At 47.0% G+C, this 23,206-nt stretch overlaps 1 protein-coding gene across 9 annotated transcripts in view; it reads right to left on the bottom strand.

The window, feature by feature from the left end:
- Positions 1-23,206, bottom strand: part of KIAA0556 (KIAA0556 ortholog) — a 233,999-nt gene that overhangs the window by 145,418 nt on the left and 65,375 nt on the right. For 8 of the 9 annotated variants that reach the window (XR_002726524.1, XM_023192932.1, XM_023192933.1 and 5 more), the window contains exons 3-5: positions 17,769-17,845; positions 7,816-7,985; positions 5,480-5,577 (exon numbers count right to left, since the gene is read on the bottom strand). Coding sequence is in view for 7 of the 9 variants with exons in the window: in XM_023192932.1 (XP_023048700.1) it covers positions 5,480-5,577; positions 7,816-7,985; positions 17,769-17,845 (345 nt within the window). In the remaining 2 variants the exon portion in view is untranslated. The remainder of the gene's footprint in view (positions 1-5,479; positions 5,578-7,815; positions 7,986-17,768; positions 17,846-23,206) is intronic. The other variant, XM_023192939.1, reaches the window with a different exon arrangement.

Below are 23,206 nucleotides of genomic sequence, written 5' to 3'. Positions count from 1 at the left end.
GCCAGCTCCAGGGCACACAGCTCAGAGAGGTTACACGGCCAGCTCCAAGACACACAGCTCAGAGAGGTTACATGGCCAGCTCCAAGACGCACAGCTCAGAGAGGTTATGCAGCCAGTTCCAGGGCACACAGCTCGGAGAGGTTACACAGCCAGCTCCGGGGCACACAGTCACTGAGCAGTCCAAAGCCTATTCCTTCCATTCTCCAGGGGCCACAAATTCAAATGCCCCAAAGAGCCAGGTGGGAAATGGAAACATGAGATAAGAGAAACCATAGCCTAAACCTGATAATAAACCACAGCTACTGCTCAGCCTCACCACTGAAGCTCTGGGGAGTGGTAGGGACTTTGGTAAACAGGAAGGCTCATGTCCTGTCCAAAGCAAAGCTGCTGGACACGGCTCCTGCTGCTGGCTGCCTAGTGGGGAGGAGGATGGCCCAGTGTGGGGGCCAGACTTTTCCATTTTTTTCAGGGAAGAAGAAATCTAGATTTTTGATTTTGAGATAGGGTCTTGCTGTGTCCCCCAGTCTGGAGTACAGTCGTGCGGTCATGGCTCATTGTACCCTTGAATTCCTGGCCTCAAGTGATCCTAACTGTCTCAGCCTCCTCAGTAGCTGGGACTAGAGGTGTGTGCTATTATGCCTGGCTAATTTTTTTATTTTTAGTAGAGATGGGACTTGCTGTGTTGCCCGGGATGGTCTTGAACTCCTGAGCTCAGGTGATCCTCCTTCCTCGGCCTCCTAAAGTGCTAGGATTACAGGCATGAGCCATCGTGCCTGGCTAGATATATTTTTAATATAAAATCTTGTGAATTTAAATGTTGGCAAGCTTCTAAAAGTCTTTTTAAAACTTTGTGAGTCCAACAACCATTATCTGGGGGCAAGTTTGACCCACAGGCTTCAAGTGGTTAACTTCCGGACCCCACCAGGCCCGCCCTCCATGTGTTTGAAGTCAGGTGTCACACCCTCTGCCTAGTTAAGCAGTCCCCATGTCTTCACAGCCCGAGTTTCAAAGGCAGGAACTGAGCCTTCTTGGATTTTTTGAACCCTAGAGCCTTGCACAGTGCCTGGGCCCTGCTGGGTGCCAATACATGTCTGTTAAATTAACAGATGATTTCATTCATGACACATGTTGTAGTTCATTCACCACTTCTGAATGCTTCCTGGTTTGTCTCTATCTTTGAGGGTGGTCCCCAAAGGCCTGGGTGTGTGGAGCAGAGTCCATGCTTTGGACTGGAGGAGGCTGGCACTCGGTACCCATCCCACACTCCTCCTGGGGAGCCTTTCTGTGGGGGAGAGGCCAGGAAGCCAAATCCTGCATTTCCCAGACTCCCTTTCTGAAGCTGTCCTCACAGGGTTAACAAGAATTCTCACAGAATATAGTTATAATTCAGCATTAATCACTGCACTTTGACCCACTTCCTTGTAACCGAAATTCACTGGATACTGACCATTAGCATTCCCATTATTCCTTATAGATTTCTGACTGTAGAATCATTAAAGCTTTTGTTTAAGAATTGCTTAAGATGTTTTCCAGATCTTAAATTCCAGCAAAACAACCGACGCTAGCCAGTTTGAAGGCCCCCACAGAAGAACAGGATCTGCGTGAGAACACAGCTTCTTCATCTCCCTGTCCCGTGACTTCACCCTGCACTCTTCCACCAATCAATGATCTGCACACATCAGCCCACACCAAAACCCTTAAAAACACTGGCCCCAAACTCCTCCGGGAGACAGATTTGAGGTTTCCTCCCATCGCATTTGGCGGCCCTACAATTAAACATCTCTCTCTGCTGAAACCCGGTGTCTACGTGTATAGACTTGCCAGTATCGTGCAATGGACCTATTATGGTTAAATTTTGGCTTGGGTTCTGGGTGTGCTTTAGGTTCAGCCAATCAGATGGCCTCACGGGAGCCAGGGAAAGCAGAAGTGAGGTGAGGAGAGGAGGGGGATGGATGTTGGCTGTTTCAGTGCTAAGCACAGTGCTGGTGGCATCCAGTTCTTCCACAATGTTCCTGGCTGGCTAGCCACGCTGCGGGGCAGGGTCTTCATAGCGTTGTCCTAGCAGGCATGGGGTCACTCTGAGGCCAACAGCTGGGGCAGTAACTCCCTGATTCCTGGATTGCAGCTAAGGTGACACCTTCCTGATGCTGATCCCCTGCCTTCCCAACGGTGTCCTAGGCAGCTGCTCTCCTGGCGGGCCCAGGCTAAGTGGCCATGCTTTTGAGGCACCATTCCTAGAGGCCCAGCCCAGAGTCCACTCCTCATGCTAGCCCAAGGACTTCGTAAGCACCCAACTCCCTGCACTGCATTTGTTTCTGCTTAAAATAGCCTTGAGTGGTCTCTGCTGTTAGGCACTGACTGACCCCTGACTGCTACAGTGTAGAAGGACAATTACAGCCCTCGAGGCATCAGGAAATCAGGAAATTAGCTATGATTAGGCCCTGTGAAGTGTGGGACCACAAGGAGAGACTGAGGAGGATGCTAATTAATCTTAGGCCAAGTTTTTAAAATTGCACAGACTCTAGGGCCAGCTATTAAGCCACAGTCTAAGACACAAATATGGCTCCTGATAATAGAAGGCTCTCAAAACAACTAGAAGAACTGTCTTAAGTGAGAAGTGGAGAAAGGCCTCATTAGCAACAAATTAATATTCATTGCAGGGGACAAAAGGAGGCCTCCAGGCTGTGTGTCCTCCAGGCCTTGCTCCTCAGCACTGAGATGAGGCAGGGACAACCCTTCCCCAATTAATCAATGACTTGAAGATGCCCCTGTGGGGAGGCAGAAAGACCACTGGGTTTGTAACCACAGGCCCAGAGTTCAACTTCCAGTCTGCCTTCCTCCTTAGTAGCTATGCGACTCTGAGGAAGTCACTTTACCTCTCTTGGTCTTGATTTCTTCAGTAGCACAATGAGGACATTTTCTGACCTACAGGGTTATTGTGGGTGGGCTGACAAAGGGTATGAAAGCATTTAACTATAGTCCCATACATTTAGTACAGTGTGAAATGGTATGTGGTAGTAGTTCCCAATCTTGGTGAACACAAAGTTAAAATATAACAACAGGCCTGGCGTGGTGGCTCATGCCTGAAATCTCAGCACTTTGGGAGGCCAGAGCAGGAGGATCACTTGAGGCCAGAAGTTCAAGACTAGCCTGGGTAATATAGTGAATAAAAATAAATAAAAAATATATAAAAATAAATAAAAAATATATTTAAGTTTTATTTTATTTTATATAAAAATTTTAAATATAGTAAAAAATAAATTTTAAAGAGAAAAAATTACAGTAATTTTAAAAATAACACTGCTTAAGCCTCAGCAAGTCAGAATCTCTGGGGGTGGGGCCTGAGCATCTATATTTTAAAATCTCCCTAGGCCATTTAAATGGACAGTCGGGACTGAGAAATAAAATCTCAAGATCCCAGAATGAACCCCTTCTTGGCCAAGGGGACCCCAGAGAAACCTTAAAACTGAGTTCCCAGCCATGATAGGATGGGAGGTCAGACATGCCTCATTATATCCCCTCCCTCATTAACCGCCAAGAGGTTTTCTTTTCTAAGGGTTAAAAAGAAACCAGCCCTGTTCAGCTGGGTGCGGTGGCTTACGCCTGTAATGCCAGCACTTTGGGAGGCTGAGGCAGGCAGATCACCTGAGGTCAGGAGTTTGAGACCAGTTTGGCCAACATAGTGAAACCCCATCTCTATTAAAAATACAAAATTAGACGAGTGTAGTGGCAGGCACCTGTAATCCCAACTACTTGGGAGGTTGAAGCAGGAAAATCGCTTGAAACGGGGAGGTAGAGGTTGCAGTGAGCCAAGATCATACCACTGCACTCCACCCAGGGTGACAGAGACTCTGTCTCAAAAAAAAAAAAAAAAAAAAAAGAAAGAAAGAAAGAAACAAGCCCTTTTCAAAGACTCCACCACTGATATCAACCAACAGCCTGCCTGCTGCCTCTCCCTTCTGTGGTTACTACACAACTGACCAGCATTTATTCCTGGTAAGAGACCACTGACCATGGAGTGGTTCTGACCCCTCTATGGAGGATGCACAATGAGGGTTTCCGTGTCTCCTGATTCGCCTTTTGACATCAGAAGGCCAAAACCTCCACTCTCAGATCCTGCTAATGCTGCCATTTGTTGACGATGGATCCATGGAGAGGCATGAAGCTCAACTGCACATGTGCATATGTCTCTGTTTATAAATATTCATAACTCCTCCTACAGCTTACTGAATATGTATATTGGGCCACCTATTCAGCATAAATCCCTGTCTTATCCCTCTGAACTTCAAAGTGCAGGTTTCTGGCTTCTGGCCTGAGGCTGTGTTTCCTAGCCTGCCAGAATGGCCACCCGGGAGGGAGGCTGCCACCCTTTTTGAGAAATGAAGCTTTCCTTTCCAAGTTTGTGAACCTTGTCATTCTTCATTTGACGGGGCTGGGACCTGCTGGTCCCCAGTAAGGTGTGAGTGACTACGAGGTAAAATATCAAGAACTATATGAGCAAGAACACAGAATTTGGGGCAAAAGATCTAAGACTGACTCTTGATTCTGCCACTTCTTAGCTGTTGACCTTGGAAAACTCACTGAACTTTTCTGAATCTCCATCTCTTCAGCTCCTTATAAAGAGGGACAATGTTAGAACGTACTCTACAGTTCTGCTGGGAGGGCAAAGGAAACGAGTTACATGGGAGCTGAGCCTATGCCTGGTAACTGAGGTAGATGTTCCGAAATGCAAGCTCCTGACATCAGCACACCAGCTGCAACCCAAAATGGCATCTCGGTTATATGGGGCAGGGGCTTTGTCATATGCACCCACTGTATCCCTGGCATCCAGGACTGTGCCTGGCACATAGGGGATACTTAATTAAAAAAAAAAAAAAAAGAGCTGAATGAACGAGTCATCATGATGGGACTGTGAGTCTGACCTTTCTACACTCCTCAGTGGGGCAGGAGTGGCCACATCCAAAGGGGAGGGCCATGCAGTGGAGAGGTCTCTCCAGAGGTCAGTTCCACATGCAGAAAGGGAACACGACCGTGCCTGGCCAGACCCACCTACTCCCCATAGGGTGTTTTTTTTTTTGTTTGTTTTGTTTTTTTTTTTTGACAGGCTCTTTCTCTGTTGCCCAGGCTGGAGTGCAGTGATGCGACTGTAGCTCACTGCAGCCTTAAACTTCTGGGCTCATGCAATCCTCGCACCTCAGCCTCCTGAGTAGCTGGGACTAGAGGTACGTGCTACCACACCTGGCAAATTTTTTATTTTTATTTTTAGTAGAGATGAGGTCTTGCTTTGTTGCCCAAGCTGGTCTCGAACTCCTGGGCTCAAAGTGATCCTCCCACCTCACCCTCCCAAAATGCTGGGATTGCATAAAGGAGCCACTGCGCCTGGCCCACGGGGGTTTTAAATGCTCTGATTGCATTTCTATTCCCACAGCCACCCACACTCTGTATTCTAAAGCATGGGCTGGGGCCACAATCTCCAGACCTGGTGCCATCCTCGGCGCTGGACTTTACTGGGGGCTGTCCGTGAACTGCGTCTTAAGGCTTCTTCAGCTTCTCGAAACAGAGTTCTTCGTCCATAATCTGCACCAGAGACGAGGGAAGGAGACTTGGTGAGGCACTGATGACAAGCTCACAGTACTGGGTTGGTTTGTAACTCATGTCTAAAATACGTATCAGTGTGCCCAAAGTCTTGTGTATCAGGACATTGACTACAGCGCTGTTTGTGGCAACAAGACATTAGAAAACAAGCTAAATGTTGAGCAAAAAAGGAATGGGTAAATAAGTTCCAGTATATCCATGCCATGGAATAACATGTATAGTATATGGTCAGATCAGACAGATCTATATATACAGAGAAGAGTCTCTAAGCTACAGAGACAAGGTTCAGGACAGTCGGTACAAGAGGTCATCATTTGTGTAAAAGAGGGTAGAGGGTGAATCTCTTTGCTGAATGAATGAATGAAGGTACTGCTGGTGTTCCAAGTACCCAGATTCCTGTTATCTCTTCCTCCCTGAAACCTGGACCAGGAAAAGTTGAATTCTCCTTACTAGCAGCAGGTCTGCCTCCACCATGAAAACTAGGAGAGCCACTGGTTTCCCTCTTTGCCCTGGGGGCTGGGGAGCTCAAGCTACACTCTGAGTTCAACTGCAGTGGCTCTCCTAGGAAAACATTTCAGGAATCACTTTCTCTTCTTTCCCTTTTGTTGTTGTTTTGACTTTTACTATATATTAATAGCTTGGGATCTCACCATGTCTGTGAGGCCATAGATTAGAATAACACAAATCAAAGTTACTGTGTGCCAGAGAACTTACATTTCTTACATCATTTAATCTTCCCAGCAAGCCTGCAAGGCAGGCATAATTATTCCCATTTTATGCAAGAGGAAACTGAGGGTCAGAGAGGTCCTAATTGCCTAAGGTCTCAAAGCCAGAAAGTGGCAGAACAGGGTTCATTCAAATCCAGTCTGCCTCATTCCAGATCCTCTTATAACTTGCTTGGTATTGGTAGCACACTGGCCTCTCCAACAAGGCAGCCTACCTTGAAAGGCATTCTGACAACTACTTGGGATAAGCAGTCTCGCCAGTCCCATTTTATTTTATTTTTTTAAATATTTATTTATTTATTTTGAAACAGGGTCTCGCTCTGTCGCCCAGGCTGGAGTACGGTGGCATGGTCATAGCTCACTGTAACCTTGACTTCCTGGGCTCAATCAGTTCTCCTGCCTTAGTCTCCTGAGTAGCTGAGAATACAGGCAGGCACCACCATGCCCAACTACTTTTTGTATTTTTTGCAGAGACAGGGTCTCACTATGTTGCCCAGGCTGGCCTCTAACTCCTGAGCTCAAACGATCTGCCCACTTCGGCCTCCCAAAGTGCTGGGATTACAGGCATGAGCCACCATGCCTCGCTGAGTCCCATTTTAGAGATGAGCAAACAAAGGCACAGAGAGACTAAGTGGCTTCCCCATGGTATCCTGACGCCACATGCTCTGCTGTTTCATTCATTCAACTGTCCAATCATTTTTGGTGTCTATGCTAGGCTGGGTTGGGTATTTTTCTATTATACACAAGCTTCCTGCGGTTTTCTTATAGGGCACATGAAATCCATTTAAAGTATGCACGGTATGGATTAACTAAATGCAGAAATGAGCAGTGGAATCAAATATTACACAGGGGTTAGGTACTAAAGTTAAGACATATCAAGTGAAAAATCAGATATAATCCAAAATTTCCCTAGACATTTCCTTAAAGTACTGACTTAAGACCCAGGAAATGTAAAAGCTAGAAATTTACTGCTTTGACCGCCTTTGCTCTGGGGTAGTAGAGGCCAAGACTAGTTTAAAAAGGAATAAAACAGGATTTCTCTTTCTCATTCTTATGCTCTTTCTGGCCATGCGGGTGTAGTTAACTTGTGTTCATTGTTCACATGCCCAGGATGTGGTTCCATAGTCACTATTTTTTTTTTTTTTTTTTTTTTTTGACAGAGTCTTGCTCTGTCACCCATGCTGGAGTGCAGTGGCACAATTTTGGCTCACTGCAACCTCCGCCTCCCAGATTTAAGTGATTCTTGTGCCTCAGCCTCCTCAGTAGGTGGGACTACAGGTACATGCCATGCCATCATGCATGGCTAATTTTCATGTTTTTAGTAGAGATAGGGGTTCACCATGTTGCCCGGGCTGGTCTGGAACTCTTGGCCTCAAGTGATCCACCTGCCTCAGCCTCCCAAAGTGCTGTGAGTACAGGTGTGAGCCACTGTACCCAGCCCCTAATTAATTTTGATTAACAGAGCTGTGACTCAGCCTGGAGGGCCTGTGCTCACCGTGTGTCCCCTCCGTGTGGGAGGCACTTCTGGAGAAGTCAGAGTGAATGGCTTTCCGTGGTGACGATTTCAGCTCCGAATTGGCACCGTTGACATAGACAGAGAAACCTTGCTCCAAGTGCTCCAGCCTCAATTGCACGGGGTCCTTGCTTTTCAAATGCTTTAATATCCTGAAAGAGAAACAGTGGCTTGTTCCTCCTCATCATCTGAGAGTCTGGGCTGCTGAACCCCCAAGCCAGGAGCAAACTGCTGTTCCCACAGTGAAGCGTCTCTAATCAGAGCCCAGGGGGCGTGTGCCCAGCTGTTTGTCTACAAACAGCCTCTAAAAGGCCCATTACCCACTTAGAGAAGCCACGAGGGGGAGACAGTTCGGGGCCCTACAGGGAAGTTTCCGCAGCTCTCATTCTGAGGTTCAAATACACATTAGCGAAAAAGAACACACCCAGTTCAGGCCCCATGCTGGCCAAGGCAGAGAGGAGGCGTGTGTGTACACACTGCTATCATACAGCCTGGGCTTTCTGAAAATATACCAATTTTATGCAATTTCATTTTGTGTGAAACTTTGTTTGATGTGTAACAAAAAGTGGTTTTTAGGCTCTCAGGCTTTGTGAGAGAGATTTCACACCATCCATTTACAAATCAGAAAACATCTTTCGTCAGACCAGGTGGGCTAATGTTTTGCTTCAGTGAATAGATGTGTTCTCAAAACACTCACCCCTGATATTTCAAAGGCCATCATTTCATATTCTAATGCAGTTAAAAAATATATCAATGCAGGCGTTGGTTTAAGGTTAACAATAGGATGATCCTGTCTTTTGGCTAAAAGGCAGGAGTGTGGCCAGGTCCCTAATTTAGCTTTCACTGAAGACCATCCTTACACCTTGAGCCTGGTCCTTTACCCAATCCTGATGTCACACTGCCATATGCAGGGTACAGTGTCCTCTTCAGCCCCCAGAAAACTGCTTCCATTGGACGCCAGACTCGCCTGCATTTTATACACAGCTTTAGACGCCCCTACATCAACTACATTTATACAGACAACCAGCCAACCTAGCAACAAGTGTGCATCTTCTTCAGTAATTAAATAAATGCCAATCAAATTAGCACAATTTAAATTTTAAAAAATAATAGCAATCACATAAAAGATACACACGGTATGCTAAACTCTGTTCTAAAAACCTAAAGTTGATTCTCATTATTCGCAGTACAAGTGGTCTAGAAAGTCACCGTGAATTCTGAATTAGCCAATTTGGAACTACTGCTCCTAGAGGAAATACAGGGTTAGGTGCCTGTGAGTCTTTGGTCACTTTTTCATGAACCAATCAACACAGAACCTTGTGTATGTGTGTTTCTGTTTAAAGATGCCTTATTACATCGTTGATTCATTCACACCAAACTCACAGCCAAAAGCACTATCACTCATGCCTGAACAAAGCTTCCCAACATATATATTTTCTTCATAAGGCACATCACAGCCTCATGCCTAGGAACACTGAACAGCATTTCTGCACTATGTATGAGGCCAGCTTAAGCAACGAAATCACCAGCAGAAAGCACAAAAATGTGAAAAACATGGCACTATGTACACTGCAAAAAGGACACTTGCTTATAGTATGAGAGGCAGAGAATTGCCTTGTTCTGTATCAGCTGGGAACGTGAGTACTGGGGGACTAAAAATGTTGCCTCTCTGCATGCGTCTGCAAGTGACCGCAAAAATACACAAGTATTGACTGTGGGGTTACAGATCAGTGTTAGTGATGACACAGACTCACAGAGAGTCAGAGAATAATGATGATCAACAGTATGAAGATGTTCCTCTTCACAATAATCCTACAGGGTAATCACTTTTTTTTTTTTTTTTTTTTTTTGAGACGGAGTCTCCCACTGTCGCCCAGGCTGGAGTGCAGTGGTGCGATCTCGGCTCACTGCAACCTCCGCCTCCCGGGGTTCAAGCAATTCTGATACTCCTACCTCAGCCTCCCAGCTGAGGTAGCTTGGACTACAGGCGTGTGCCACCACATCTGGCTAATTTTTTTTGCCTGTGTTGTTAGTAGCGACAGGGTTTCACCATGTTGGCCAGGCTGGTCTTGAACTCCTGACCATCTGCCCACTTTGGTCTCCCATAGCGTTGGGATTACAGGCGTGAGCCTCTGTGCCTGGCTGTAATCACCTTTATTACCTCCATTTAGTAGATAAACAGTATAAGGCATAGAAAGGTTAAAGAACTCACTCAAGGTTGCATAGCTATTATAGTATGCGGCAGGGGTAGAATGCAAACTTAGGCAGTTTGGCTCCAGAGTCTACACCGAAACGAAGACAACTTGTAAAGCTGGCAAGATGATGTTGAAACTGGCAAACTTAGACACTGCTGGTAATTCATAGAACCTTCTCAGAAGTAGTATGAAAATATAGAAAATGCCATATGTTTGGTCTTTGCCCAGTAAGCACATTCCGGCAAATTGTTCCTGAGCATATGAACTCTGGGCAAGAAGATAGTCAGTGTTCAGTGATAACAAAACCCTGGAAGCAACCCAAATGTCCAACACCAGAGAAGTGGAAGCTGCTATTACACAGATGCTATCATTACGAAGACTCTATAGAAACATGGGGGACTGTGATCTGTTCAGTGGGGGGCAGGGGAGTGGTGATGAAAAAGGCAGAATAAAAATGATACATAGTCCAGGGCACAGTGGCTCACGCCTGTAATCCCAGCACTTTGGGAGGCCGGGGCAGGCAGACTGAACTCTTGAGCTCAGGCGTTCTGAGATTAGCCTGGGCAACATGGTGAAACCCTGTCTCTATAAAAAATATTAAAATTAGCTGGGCGTGGTGGCATGCACCTGTGGTTCTAGCTACTTGGGAGGCTGGGGCAGGAGGATGGCTTGAACTGGGGAGGTTGAGACTGCAGTGAGCCATGATCATGCCACTGCACTCCAGCCTGGGTGACAGACAGAGACCCTGTCTCCAAAAAAAAAAAAAAAAAAAGAAAGAAAGAAAGAAAGAAAGAAAGAAAGAAAAGAAAAGAAAAGAAAAAGAAGGCATATGTAGCAAAGGTAAAGTTGGAAAACTGTGTGTTTGTGGACCCAGCGTGGAAGGTGATAAGTGTAAAATGAAATAGGTTGTTGAGGGAAGGTGGTGGCATTGTGGGTGATTTCTTTGTTTATTTTTTAAACGTTTCTTTAGCGGCTGATACATTCATCTTTTCACCAATGGTGGCAGGAACATTTATTACAGGCTGCTTATCTCTTGCCAGCCTTGGAAGCCTGGGAGATGCCTGATTGTTGGGCAACAACATAAAACAGAAGAAAAACACAAGTAACTAAGAGACAATTTCCAAACACAGCAATAGCTACGCTTGCAGGAGCAAACAATCAAGGGACAATGTAGGCACTGTCAATCTCTGGGGAGCGAGTGGGAGCCTAGGTCCCGGGAGGCCTGTGGCAGTACAGGGCGGGGAATCTGATCACCCAGGCAGACAGCCTGCCTCAACTTCTCTCCCTGCCTTCCGATGCCACATTAACAGTCATGGCATCCAGTTACCCAGGATCTGAGGCTGGCAGTCCATGGGTGCCCCTCCTTAAGCAGAATGATTTATGAAAATGCAGATTTATGAAACTGATAAATTAGGAGATAATTATTCAGACTGTGAAAGGAATTGCTAAAGGAACTCCCCTACTGCAGCGGAGTGCATCAGTAATATTCAGGTGGCATCAAAGAAAAGTGTTTTTTTAAAAATTGATAGCCTACTTTGCATAAAAAGCTGTCCTGGGCGCAGGGAACTCAGATAAATCAGATTCCACTCCTGCCCTATCTAAAATCGAGTTCTTCCGTCCTGCTGCCCTGCCACCCTCTACTGGCTTGCTGGTTCAACTTTTTCCATGGCACGCTATCACTGGTTAACATTATATTATGGATGTATCTGTCTATTTGTTTATTCTTCCTCCCCCGCACTGGACGCTGAGCCTCTGTCCTATGGGCCATGGTGCCTGATGAATGAGGAAAGCTCTGAATGGCTATTTCTTTCTTTTCTTTTTTTTCTGGGTCTTGCTCTGTTGCCCAGGCTGGAGTGCAGTGGTGTGATCACAGCTCACTGCAGCCTTGATCTCCCAGGCTCAAGCAATCCTCCCACCTCAGCCTCCTGAGTAGTGGGGACTACAGGTGCGTGCCACCACACCTGGCTAATTTTTGTACTTTTTTTTTTAAGACAGGGTCTTCCTGTGTTGTCCAGGCTGGCCTCGAACTCCTGGGCTCAGTGGATCCACCCACCTTGGCCTCCCAAAGTCCTGGGATTACAGGCTTGAGCCACTGCGTCCGGCGTCAATGCCTATTTCTGGAACAAGTGAGCCCAAGGATCTCAAGGTGGGGCAGGAGACATGGATGAATACCCTAGTGCTCACAGCTACCATTCATGTGACGCACATCACACCCACCATTTCTATTTTATGCCCATGTTGGCCTTTGGAATCACCTTCACAGATGAGGAAGTGAAGGCACAGTGAGTGGGGAGTACAGGGTGTGATGAGGCAGAGTCTAGGGACCTGACATGGCTGGGGCTGGTGTGGTCGGGGAGGATTCTCCTCCTTGTGGGCCACCGGGGCAGGGACGTAGATGGCAAGGAGAACCCAGTGAACACAAAGGGCAGGTCATCGTGTTCTCAGGGGGCAGCAGCCTAATTGTGACTAGGCTTATCACTGAGTGGTCTCTGAGTGGTGTGGCTGCCATGGCACTACCGATGAGCCACATGGTTCCTCCAGATCTCAGTCATCTCAGGTCGCCTGAGGGGGTTCTCCAAGGATCAGTCATTCAAGAATTACCTGGATGTCAATTTGGGGAGAAGGTTTTTATATCGAAAGGATGATAATCATAATAAACATTACAAAAATTAGCTGGATGTGGTAGCCCACACCTGTAGGCCCAGTTACGAGGGAATCTGAGGCAAGAGGATCACTTGAACCCAGGGGTTGGAGAGTGCAGTGAGCTACGATCACACCAATGCACTCCAGCCTAGGCAACAGAGTGAGACCCCCACCTCAATCAATCACTCACTCAATAACTGAATGATGATGATAATGATGTTGATGATGATGATGAACGCTGGGTTGGGTAGGGGGCTTGCTATGGGCCTTCAAGAGCCTTGTCTCACTTCACCCTTCAGTGATCCTGGGATTGAGGTTATGTTGGCCTGTTTTAGAAATGAACTTGCCCAAGGCTAGAGAGTCAAGGAAACCTCCAACCTGGATTTGAGTTCTGGCCCGTGGGGCTGCAGTGCTTGTGCTCTCCCCTGCTCCTTCCTGCTATTCCTTGACTTTAGCACCAGACATCACAGAGGCTCTGAGCAAGAAGGGGTCACAGGAGGGAGCACTGGCTCGCAACTGGGGGCTCCTCTGTGGCATTTGAGTCCAGTCTTAAAGGGTGAAGACAGGGAAGGCAGGGGTGCAGAAAGCCTGCCATTCCTCCCCAGAACCTGTAGGTCCCCTAGGATGCTCCACAGAGCTGCACATAAGAGCATCTGTGCAGGTGGAGGAGGTGAGTGTGGAGGACGGAGCTCAGTGCCGGAGGCTGCCATTTCCCCAGCCTGCGTGACCTTGAGCAAGTCTCTAAACCTTCCTGGGGTCTGTTTCCTCTTCTGTAACAGGAGACTAAAGATGCTGGCACCTCCCTGGGCTGCCATGAGGACAAAAGGACAGACTGGGTTAAAGCTCTGGCTCAGATAGAGGCCGGGCGAGAGAACCAGATGCTGCTTCTCTCCTTCCTTCTTTCTGCCTGGATCTTCTCCTGGGGCTGCAGGCACTTTTGTGGGCAAGTTTTCCTGTAAATTTCCCTTGAATGACCTTTCTCAAGGACCAAATGATCACAGCATTGCTGGATTCTTGGACCTGGAGAGCAAATCTGGGTCTACCCCCTACAGCCTAGAGGTGGGTGTATATTACAGCCCCTCTCTGCCATCACCTCTTCAGATACAAGGGCCCTCCTCTTCTCAGTCCATCCTCATTACTCAGACCTTTGATCACTCCGCCTGCTCTTTCATGAATCCTGTCAGGCGTGATTACCTCTTTCATGAGGTTGAGTGACGAGTCACTCAGAGTCCACTGGGACAGGCAGCTGGGAGGGTTTCTGCAGGGGTGAGGCAGGGCTGTCACATCTCCAGATTCTGTCCCCCTACTCCCTGCCCCCAGTCCTCTCCTGAAGCACACAATCACTTTCTGCTTCTTTTGTCATAGTTATAGGTGGCCTTGTGCTCACCCTGCCACTACCTGGGGAGTTCTTCAAGGCTAAGAGCTGTGGTGGACACCTGCTCTCTCTGCCTGGCCGGAATCTCCCCCATCTCAGATCTGTGGGTACAGCACCATTCCTTCTTTCACTCCATGAAACTGACTCCACTGGGTGAAACTGACTCCACTGCATAATTTAGTAGAGTGACCAAGGAACGGCCAGCAGACTGTGCGGGACACAGGGAGTGACTGGCTTGTATATACTTAGAATGTAGGTCCCCTCTAAATCTCATGTTGGATTGTAATCCCCAGTGTCGAGGTAGGACCTGGTGGGAGGTGACTGAATCATGGGGGCAGAGTTCTCATGAGTGGTTTAGCACCATCCCCTTGATGCTATCCTTGCGACAGTGAGTTCTCCCAAGATCTGGCTATTTAAAAGCGTGTGGCACCTCCCCCCACCCTCTCTCTCCTACTCTCACCATGTGATGTGCCTGCCTCCACTTTGCCTTCTGCCATGAATACTAGCTCCCTGAGGCCTCCCCACAAGCCAAGCAGATGGTGGCACCATGCTTCCTGTACAGCCTGCAAAATTGCAAGCCAATGAAACCTGTTTTCTTTATAAATTACCCAGTCTTAGCTGTTTCTTTATAGTAATGCAAAAATGGCCTAACATAGCTTGGGATGGAACTGGGCCCACGCCAGGCCAATGGGAAACTTCCTCAGCACTTTCGCTGGAAGCATTAGGAAAGATCCCTAATACTTCCAGGTAGGATGTACGTAGGGGCTTTTCCTGGCTGTCTTGGCCACTGCAAGTGAAGTACCTGCCTGAGAACAGCTCTAATATGGGAAAACGAGGGTAGAGAAAATGGAGAATAGTTGATTTTGATTACATCATCTAAGCACTTGGATCCACCTAGGCCTGAGACCAAGAGTATCATGATGAATTTCTTTTTTTTTAGAGACAGTGTCTCACTCTGTCACCCAGACTGGAGTGCAGTGGCATGATCATAGCTCACTGCAGCCTTGAACTCCTAGACACAAGTGACCCTCCCACCTCAGCCTCCTAAGTAGTGAGTAGCTAGAACTATAGGTGGGTGCCACCACACCTGGCTATTTTAAAAAAATATTTTAGAGAGAGGGTCTTGAACTTCTGGGCTCAAGCGATCCTCCTGCCTTTGCCTCCTGCATAGTTGAGATTACAAGCAGAAGCCACCATTCCCAGCTCGATGTTGGATTTCTTAATTTAATGAGCCAGTGATTCCTAGCTGCTTAAGTCCATTTACCTTGGGTTTCTGTCTCTAACAGCCAAAAAACACTAACTAATACAGTCTGTGTCTTCCTTATCACAATGCTTCCCTTTGCATTAATGGCAATGCCAGGCACTTAGAAGGTACTCAGTGAAATCCTGCTGAATGAATAAAAGAAAAATGCTGCCCTGCTTCTTATGGGCAGCTGTGTTCTAGGCAGATCTCTGTTCAGAACTCACTCCAACGATTACATCCCCCCTTCTCAGGTTACAGACAACCCAGATAAGCAGCCTGGGTTTTCATCTCCCTCAATGTCCAGGGTACAGGTCAGAGGCTAGTTTTCTATCAGGTCCTACAACTAGATTTCCAAGTAAATTGCAGTTCTTCCCACAAAACCCCTCCTCACTTAACTTAGGGCCACTGGCAATCCGGCAGGTTTTTTTCTCCTCTTGATTATTTATGACAACATTAAGCAAAAGGTAGAGTCCAGGCCGGCTCCACCACTTTCTGGCTGTGAGACCTCGGGCAAGTTGCTCACTGCTCAGAGCCTCCACTTCCTTGCCTGTAAAATGGGTGCAGTAACTCTGTCCCACTGGGTAGTGTGCAGATAAAGTAAAATGATGGGATGAGATGCCTGGCATATGGCTGGCACTCTGCAAAAGGTGCCTTTGAGATTTCACCGATGATGGCTCACAGGGATTCCCATTCTTCACAAGTCTGCACTGGAAGGTGTTTCTTTCCAGCTCTACCTTCTAATTTCCTGTCATCGTGACAGCTCCCTCTTGGTGACAACACATCCCCCCAAATTTTATGGCAACTCAGTTTTGATATAGCTTTTAATTGTCTTTGTGCTATAACCTTGTCTCTGGAAATTCTCATTTATACTATCGGCCAGTGCCTCTTTGATTGCACACTTATTGATCCCCCAATTAATGAGAAACAATTTGTTCATAAGGAACTGTGACAGCCTCTCCCCAGACAAGTCACATGCAGATGATTAAACGATCACCCAGGTGTTCAGTGGTACCATCCAGTCTGCCAGAGATTGAATAAAAACATCCTGCTCCGTGGCATTAATGATGATGGAAACTCACGTTGGTCTAATCAGCACAAGCCTTCGCTGTTCTAGTTTGAGGCTGATGTGGGGATGGAGGTGGATGAGCACAGAGCTGCTGGGCACAGAGGACACTGTTGTGGTGTTTCTGGCTGGCCCTGGAGAGACTGTCTGTTCAGAAGATCTCCGACAGGGGTGGGGCTGCCTCAGTGGGTGGGTGTCTGGAAAGTGGGTGGGTGCTGTCATAGATGGAATTTAGGGTCTTAACGAAATGTAGTAAAGGGGCTGGTGGGTAGAGATGCTAAACTCCTGCAATTCGTGAGATTACAAAAACTTGTCCCATGCAATATGCCACCAGAGCCCCTATTGATAACACCAAGTCCAGTCAGTGAGACCAGAGCTGAAGTTGCATGCAGGATGACACCTCCCTACCCCAGACTCTGTTGTCTGCGAGACCCTAAGCCCACTCCCATAACACAGAGGCCCACATTCGTACCCATCTCCCTTTCTTCCCCCTCCTCCCACCAGTTCTGTGGGCCTGCATTGTTTTTCTGTTTGCTTTGTGCTTTAATTTGAATTCATTACCAACATTTTAAAACTTAGGAGATTTCACAGACCAAATCCAGATCTCCAGCTTTCTCTGGCAGACTTGGGAGGATCAGGACCTGGGGGGAACTGTGGTCTCACAGACAGCTGGCCTGGGCTGAGCAGCTTGGAGACAGGAGCTCCAGGTACCCACTGTCCCACTGAGCCGGCTCCACTCACTGCCTGGCCATCCCTAGAATCTGAATTTGCAAATCCCCAGCTTATTGCAAGGTTTGAGGCCTGAAGACAAACTGCAGTGAACTGAAAATGAACTTCCTCAGCCCTACAAAGGAACCGAGGAATGATGCCTCTTTCAAACCAGACCATGATGCTTTGACCTTGATCGCTACACACTGGACCTACTGCAAGCTTTTTCAAGAACCAGCACTCCAGAGACAAAATCAGTCCTACTTTAACTTCAAATGACTTATCGACCAACTTCGAACACCAATGTAAAATGACTCCATTTTTGCATAACACGACATGATTATAGGCTCAGATTTCAGGGATTGTCAAAGCCTGTGCGATCACAGACTGGGCTCTTCAGGTGGTTCTTGCACAAGCCCTGCCAAATTCAAGCTTTTTTTGACAACCTTATCTTCTCCCAGAACAGGAGCTGGGAGGGAAGAGGCGGTACTTACACATCGAACAGTTTGCTACAGCTCAGTCAAAAGATGCAATTAAATCAGTGAATGGAGAAATAGGAGCTGGGGTTGCAGATAATATTCTAAGCCTGAGTGGAGGGGGACTCCGCATCCCATTCCTATGTGAGGCAGGGCCTGCCTGCTGTTAATAAATCTAAATAGATTTTTACTTGGCTAATATCAAGGGCTGCCGTCGAGCGGCTTCTCTTACCGGTTCCTCTGCTGAAGCAATATTAAATACTCATCATGTTTCTCATCAAAGTCTGTCACCATGTCCTTAGCGTAACCCTGAAATGAAGAAACAGAGCAGTGTGATATCGGAATGCAGGGAATCACTGACTGGGAGCGCAGGTGCCGCACACACCGGCACAGGAGGCTGAGAGGCGGAGGCTGACCTTGACGAAGGCCCAGCTCCCCCGGCGCATCGCTCCAGCGACCCAGAGCCCCAGAGATTGTCTGATGGTCCCGTGGGTCTTAGGCGTACACACCTTTAATTATCTATGAAAAGGAGAAGGTCAATTCTCACCTCTCACTGCTCTTCATTCCTCCCATGCCCTCTAAGATCAAGGGCTCTGACATGATTTGGGCTGTACTGTTTTCTCAACACTCATTATTTAGTTATCTTAATTGTCATAACCAGATGCAACCCAAATCAGTTGTTTAAAAGGGGATCTTGGTCAGGCACAGTGGCTCATACCTGTAAAACTAGCACTTTGGGAGGCTGAGGCGACAGGATTGCTTGAGCCCAGGAGTTCCAGACTAGCCTGGGTAACCTAGGGAGACCTTATCTCTACAAATAATTTAAAAATTAGCCAGGCATGGGTGGTGCATGCCTGTGGTCCCAGCTACTTGGGGGGCTGAAGGGGGAGGACTGCCTGAGTCTGGGAAGTTGAAGCTGCGGCGAGCCATGATTGCACCACTGCACTCCGGCTTGGGCAACAGAGTGTCTCAAAGAACAAAAAGGGGAGGGGAATGTTATTTTCCCCTTGCCATTTCAAGAGAAATATATGTGAATTATAAACAATGCAGTCGTTACAGAAATCTATGACCCAGACCGGAGTCCCCCTTGGAGTGGACATCTGTGGTTCTGTGTCTCCTCTTCTGCCAATGGGACCCTGGGTTTCCTTTGGGGAACTGCTCAGCCCCTTCTTGCACTTCACTGGCTTCCTTAGATGACCTTGAAAGTGACTTTGTTCTTCTCTTGGTTCACATGACCTTGGCCTTGCCAATCAACATAGGGCTTCCCCCAGTCACAGTGATATACCACTTTAGGGGAGAATCAAGACCCGAGTCAGCCTCAGGACTTTGCTGATACCCTTGGAAAAAGAGCTGCTCTCTTCCCATTTGAATGCTGTGCCAATGAGATGCAGGCCTGGACCTGCCTGAGAGTGAAGCTGATAAAAAAGACAGCAGATCCAAGAGATGCAGAGGCAGATTCTTAATGATATAATTTGAGTCCCTGGATTCACCTATGCCTAAAGAAGTATCTGGACAATTCAGTTATTGCCTTAGAAGTTTCAGCTGAGTTTCTGTCATTGGCAGAAAAAAGAATTTTAAGTATCTGACCATCAGAGATAATCCCTGGTATAATTTATTATGACTAGGGGAGAGTAATGTATAATAAACTACACATATTTAAAGTGATGTATGCATGTACCAGTAAAACTGCTATTGTAATTTGATATGTATATCTTCCTCCGGGTGCTTTTCTTTGTTCATAATATACAAAGATACATATCTACATATATGCTCTTTAAAAAGCTTTTTTTTTTTTTTTTTTTTTTTAAGTAGAGATGGCATCTCACTGTGTTACATGGGCTGTTCTCTAACTCCTGGGCTCAAGTGATCCTCCTGCCTTGGCCTCTCAAAGTGCTGGGATTACAGGCATGAGCCACTGCCCCCACTCTTTTATTTCTTTTGTTTGTTTTTTGTTTGTTTGTTTTTTTGTTGAGTTTTTTTTTTTCTTGGTTTTTTTTTTTCGAGACACAGTCCTGCTCTGTCACCCAGGCTGGAGTGCAGTGGCGTGATCTCAGCTCACTGAAACCTCCATCTCCCAGGTTCAAGCAATTCTCCTGCCTCAGACTCCCAAGTAGCTGGGACTAGAGTCACCTGCCACCATGCCCAGCTAATTTTTGTATTTTTAGTAGAGACAGGGTTTCACCATGTTGGCCAGGCTGGTCTCTTAACTCCTGGTCTCATGTAATCTGCCTGCCTTGGCCTCCCAAAATGCTGGGATTACAAGCATTAGCCACTGCGCCAGACCTCATATACTCTTTTAAACAAAAATGGGATCATACAATAAACAATGCTTTGCAATTTGCTGTTTCTTTTTCTTTTCCTTTTTTTCTTTGAAACGGAGCCTTGCTCTGTGGCCCAGGCTGAAGCGCACTGGCACAATCTTGGCTCACTGCAACCTCCGCCTCCCAGATTCTCCTGCCTCAGCCTCCTGAGTAGCTGACATCACAGGTGTGATGTGCCACCACACCCAGCTAATTTTTGTATTTTTAGTACAGACAGGGTTTTGCCATGTTGGCCAGTCTGGTCTTGAACTCCTGACTTCAGGTGGTCCTCCCGCCTTGGCCTCTCAAAGTGTTGGGACTACAGGTGCGAGCCACCGCACCTGGCCAATTTGCTGTTTTTTAACTTTGTTGTCAAGGGGAGGATTAACAGTACAATATCAGCTTGGCACTGGTCCCAAGTTATAGCAAGTTATGGGGATTAAGTTTTAAATGGCAAGTAGGGCATTTGTATCAGAAATGCAGTTTGTGTGGGAGCCTTAATGCTTCTCCTGGAAAGGAAAGAGAGAGAAAAATAGAAATCTCTGTCATTCTCTTCACTTTTCAAAATCTGGCTTTAGCCCCATTATTTTGTTGGAATTCTACCCAAGAGACACCCAGGACCACCTTAACTTAATATAATAGGTCTTCTCTCCATCCTTTCCAATTGCTCTGAGGCACGGGAAACTAATCACCCATCATGCCGTCCCAAGTTGAGAATGACGGGCATTCCTTTCCTCTCGCTCTCATTCTCATGATAATCATTAAGATTCCCACTCCAGGCCTGGCACAGTGGCCCACGCCTGTAATCCCAGCACTTTGGGAGGCCGAGGCAGGCGGATCACGAGGTCAGGAGATCAAGACCACCCGGCTAGCATAGTGAAACCCCCTCTCTACTAAAAATACAAAAAATTAGTCAGGTGTGGTGGTGTGCATCTGTAGTCCCAGCTATTTGGGAGGATGAGGCAGGAGAATCGCTTGAACCCAGGAGGTGGAGGTTGCAGTGAGCTGAGATCGTGCCATTGCATTCCAGCCTGGGCAACAGAATGAGACTGTCTCAATAAATAAATAAATAAATAAATAAATAAATAAATAAATAAATAAATAAAACAAACAATAATAATAAAAAAGATTTCCACTCCATTTCTTTAAAAAAAAAAAAAATAGCTGGGTGTGGTGGCATGCCTATAGTCCCAGCTGCTCGGGAGGCTGAGGCAGGAGAGGATGGTTTGAGTCTAGGAGTTCAAGATTACAGTCAGCTATGATTGCCCTACTGCACTGTAGCCTGGGCAACAGAGTGAGACTCCGTTTCTAAAAAACGTTCTACTTGCCAAATTCTCTTCCTCTGCATCTGTAGTGCTGAATGAGCCGCTCTTCCCATGCAGCTTTCTGCCTGTGCCTTCTCTAGCTAGCCTTCACCCTGTGCCCTCAATTGTGGAAGGTCAGTGTCTGCCTGCATCTCCATTTCACCAGTCTTGGGTTTTTCTCCCTCCCATCTTCACTTCTCCCTCCAGTTTTGAGGAAAAGAGCCGGATGTGCAGCCCAGTCATGCCTAGTCCAGGGCTAACACCCTGATGCCCTTTCTCCTCCTGCTCCCTGTAGGGCCCCAGGTTGTTGTCATCTGCTTCCCTCTTGCCCTGGAGCCTCTAAACTTTCCCTTCCTCACTTCCCCTCTCTCTAGACCCACCCAGGAACAGGATGCTGTACCCTCATGTTCTCTCCTATTCTGACATCTCTACAACCTCTGAGTTTCACTGGGGCTTTCCTTCTGGCTAAGTTGGCCAATCATGAAGTAAGCAATAATAAGAAAGGGTGATACAATGAAATTATAAGAAATTAAAAAAAAAACAAGGCTGGGCATACTCACACCTGTAATCCCAGTGCTCTGGGTGGCTGATGCGGGAAGCTTGCTTTAGGCCAGGAGTTTGAGACCAGTCTGGGCAACAGAGCAAGACCCTGTCTCTTAAAAATAAAAAATAAAAAATAGCAGGGTATGGCCAGGCACAGTGGTTGACACTTGTAATCCCAGCACTTTGGGAGACTGAGGCAAGTGGATTACCTGAGGTCAGGAGTGCAAGACCGGCCTGGCCAACACGATAAAATCCTATCTCAACTAAAAATAAAAAAAATTAGCCGGGCAAGGTGGCAGGCACTTGTAATCCCAGCTACTTTGGAGGCTGAGGCAGGAGAATCGCTTGAACCCGGGGGTCGGAGGCTGCAGTGAGCTGAGATAGCGTCACTGCACGCCAGCCTGGGCAACAGAGCAAGACTCCGTCTTGGAAAAAAAAAAAAAACTGGTGTGGTGGTACATGCCTGTAGTCCTAGCTATGTGGAAGGCTGACGTGGGAGGGCTGCTTGAGTCCAGGAGTTCAAGGTTACAGTGAGCTATGACTGTGTCACTGCACTGCAGCTGGTGCAACAGGGTGAGACCCTGTCTCTCTAAAACACCCGAGAAACAACAACAACAACCAAACTAGCTTTCCTGGCTTCCGGAGGTGCCTACAGAGGCTGCTCTGTCCTCCCCTGGGCCTGAGTCCTGCCTCATCCTGAGTGCAAGAAAAGCACAGGAGGCCTCAGCCCTCGGGAGAGCTGGCTTTCAAGAGAGTGGGTCTGGGGAGGATTCTCGCCTTCTTCCAGAATAATAACACATAAATCGCGCAGTTTATCCAGCATTTCCATATACACGATTCTCCTTTGATCTTCACAGAAGCCCTTGAAGTAGTGATTATTACCCCACTTAAGATACAAGGAAACCCTCCCATGCATCTTCCCAGAACACAGATGCTGCTCCATGGCAATTTACATAACCATTTTGAAACATTAAAATGACCGTGGATATATTGTGGGTATGGAATGAAACAGTGGATGACATTTTTAGATGAAATATGGGACTTCAAAGAAATCTCAGCTTTTGCTGGCTGCCCTGGGCTTTCACCTCAAACTCTCCAGGGAATGCATCGATCCTCCTTTGCCAGGAGGGAGATGTCATCAGAAAGACTCGAGGAACTGGAACATCCATCCATCTCCACTTCTTAAATGCTGATGTGCCTACAAATCACCTAGGGATCATGGTGAAATGCAGATTTGTTTTTTCTTTTGTTTTTTTGTTTTTCTTTTTGAGACAGGGTCTCACTCTGTCTCCCAGGCTGGAGTGCAGTGCAATTTCAGCTCACTGCAGCCTCAACTTCCTGGGCTCAAGCCTCCTGAGTAGCTGGGACTACAGGCAGGTGACAACACATGGCTGGCTAATGTTTTTTTCTTTTTTCTTTTTTGTATTTTTTGTAGAGACGTGGTTTTGCCATGTTGCCCAGGCTGGTCTCGGACTCCTGAGCTCCAGTGATCCACTTGCCTCAGCCTCCCAAAGTTCTTAGAT

The sequence above is a fragment of the Piliocolobus tephrosceles genome, chromosome 17 (assembly GCF_002776525.5).
Source record: "Piliocolobus tephrosceles isolate RC106 chromosome 17, ASM277652v3, whole genome shotgun sequence".
Taxonomy (NCBI): domain Eukaryota; kingdom Metazoa; phylum Chordata; class Mammalia; order Primates; family Cercopithecidae; genus Piliocolobus; species Piliocolobus tephrosceles.
This window is presented reverse-complemented; position numbering and strand designations above follow the sequence as displayed.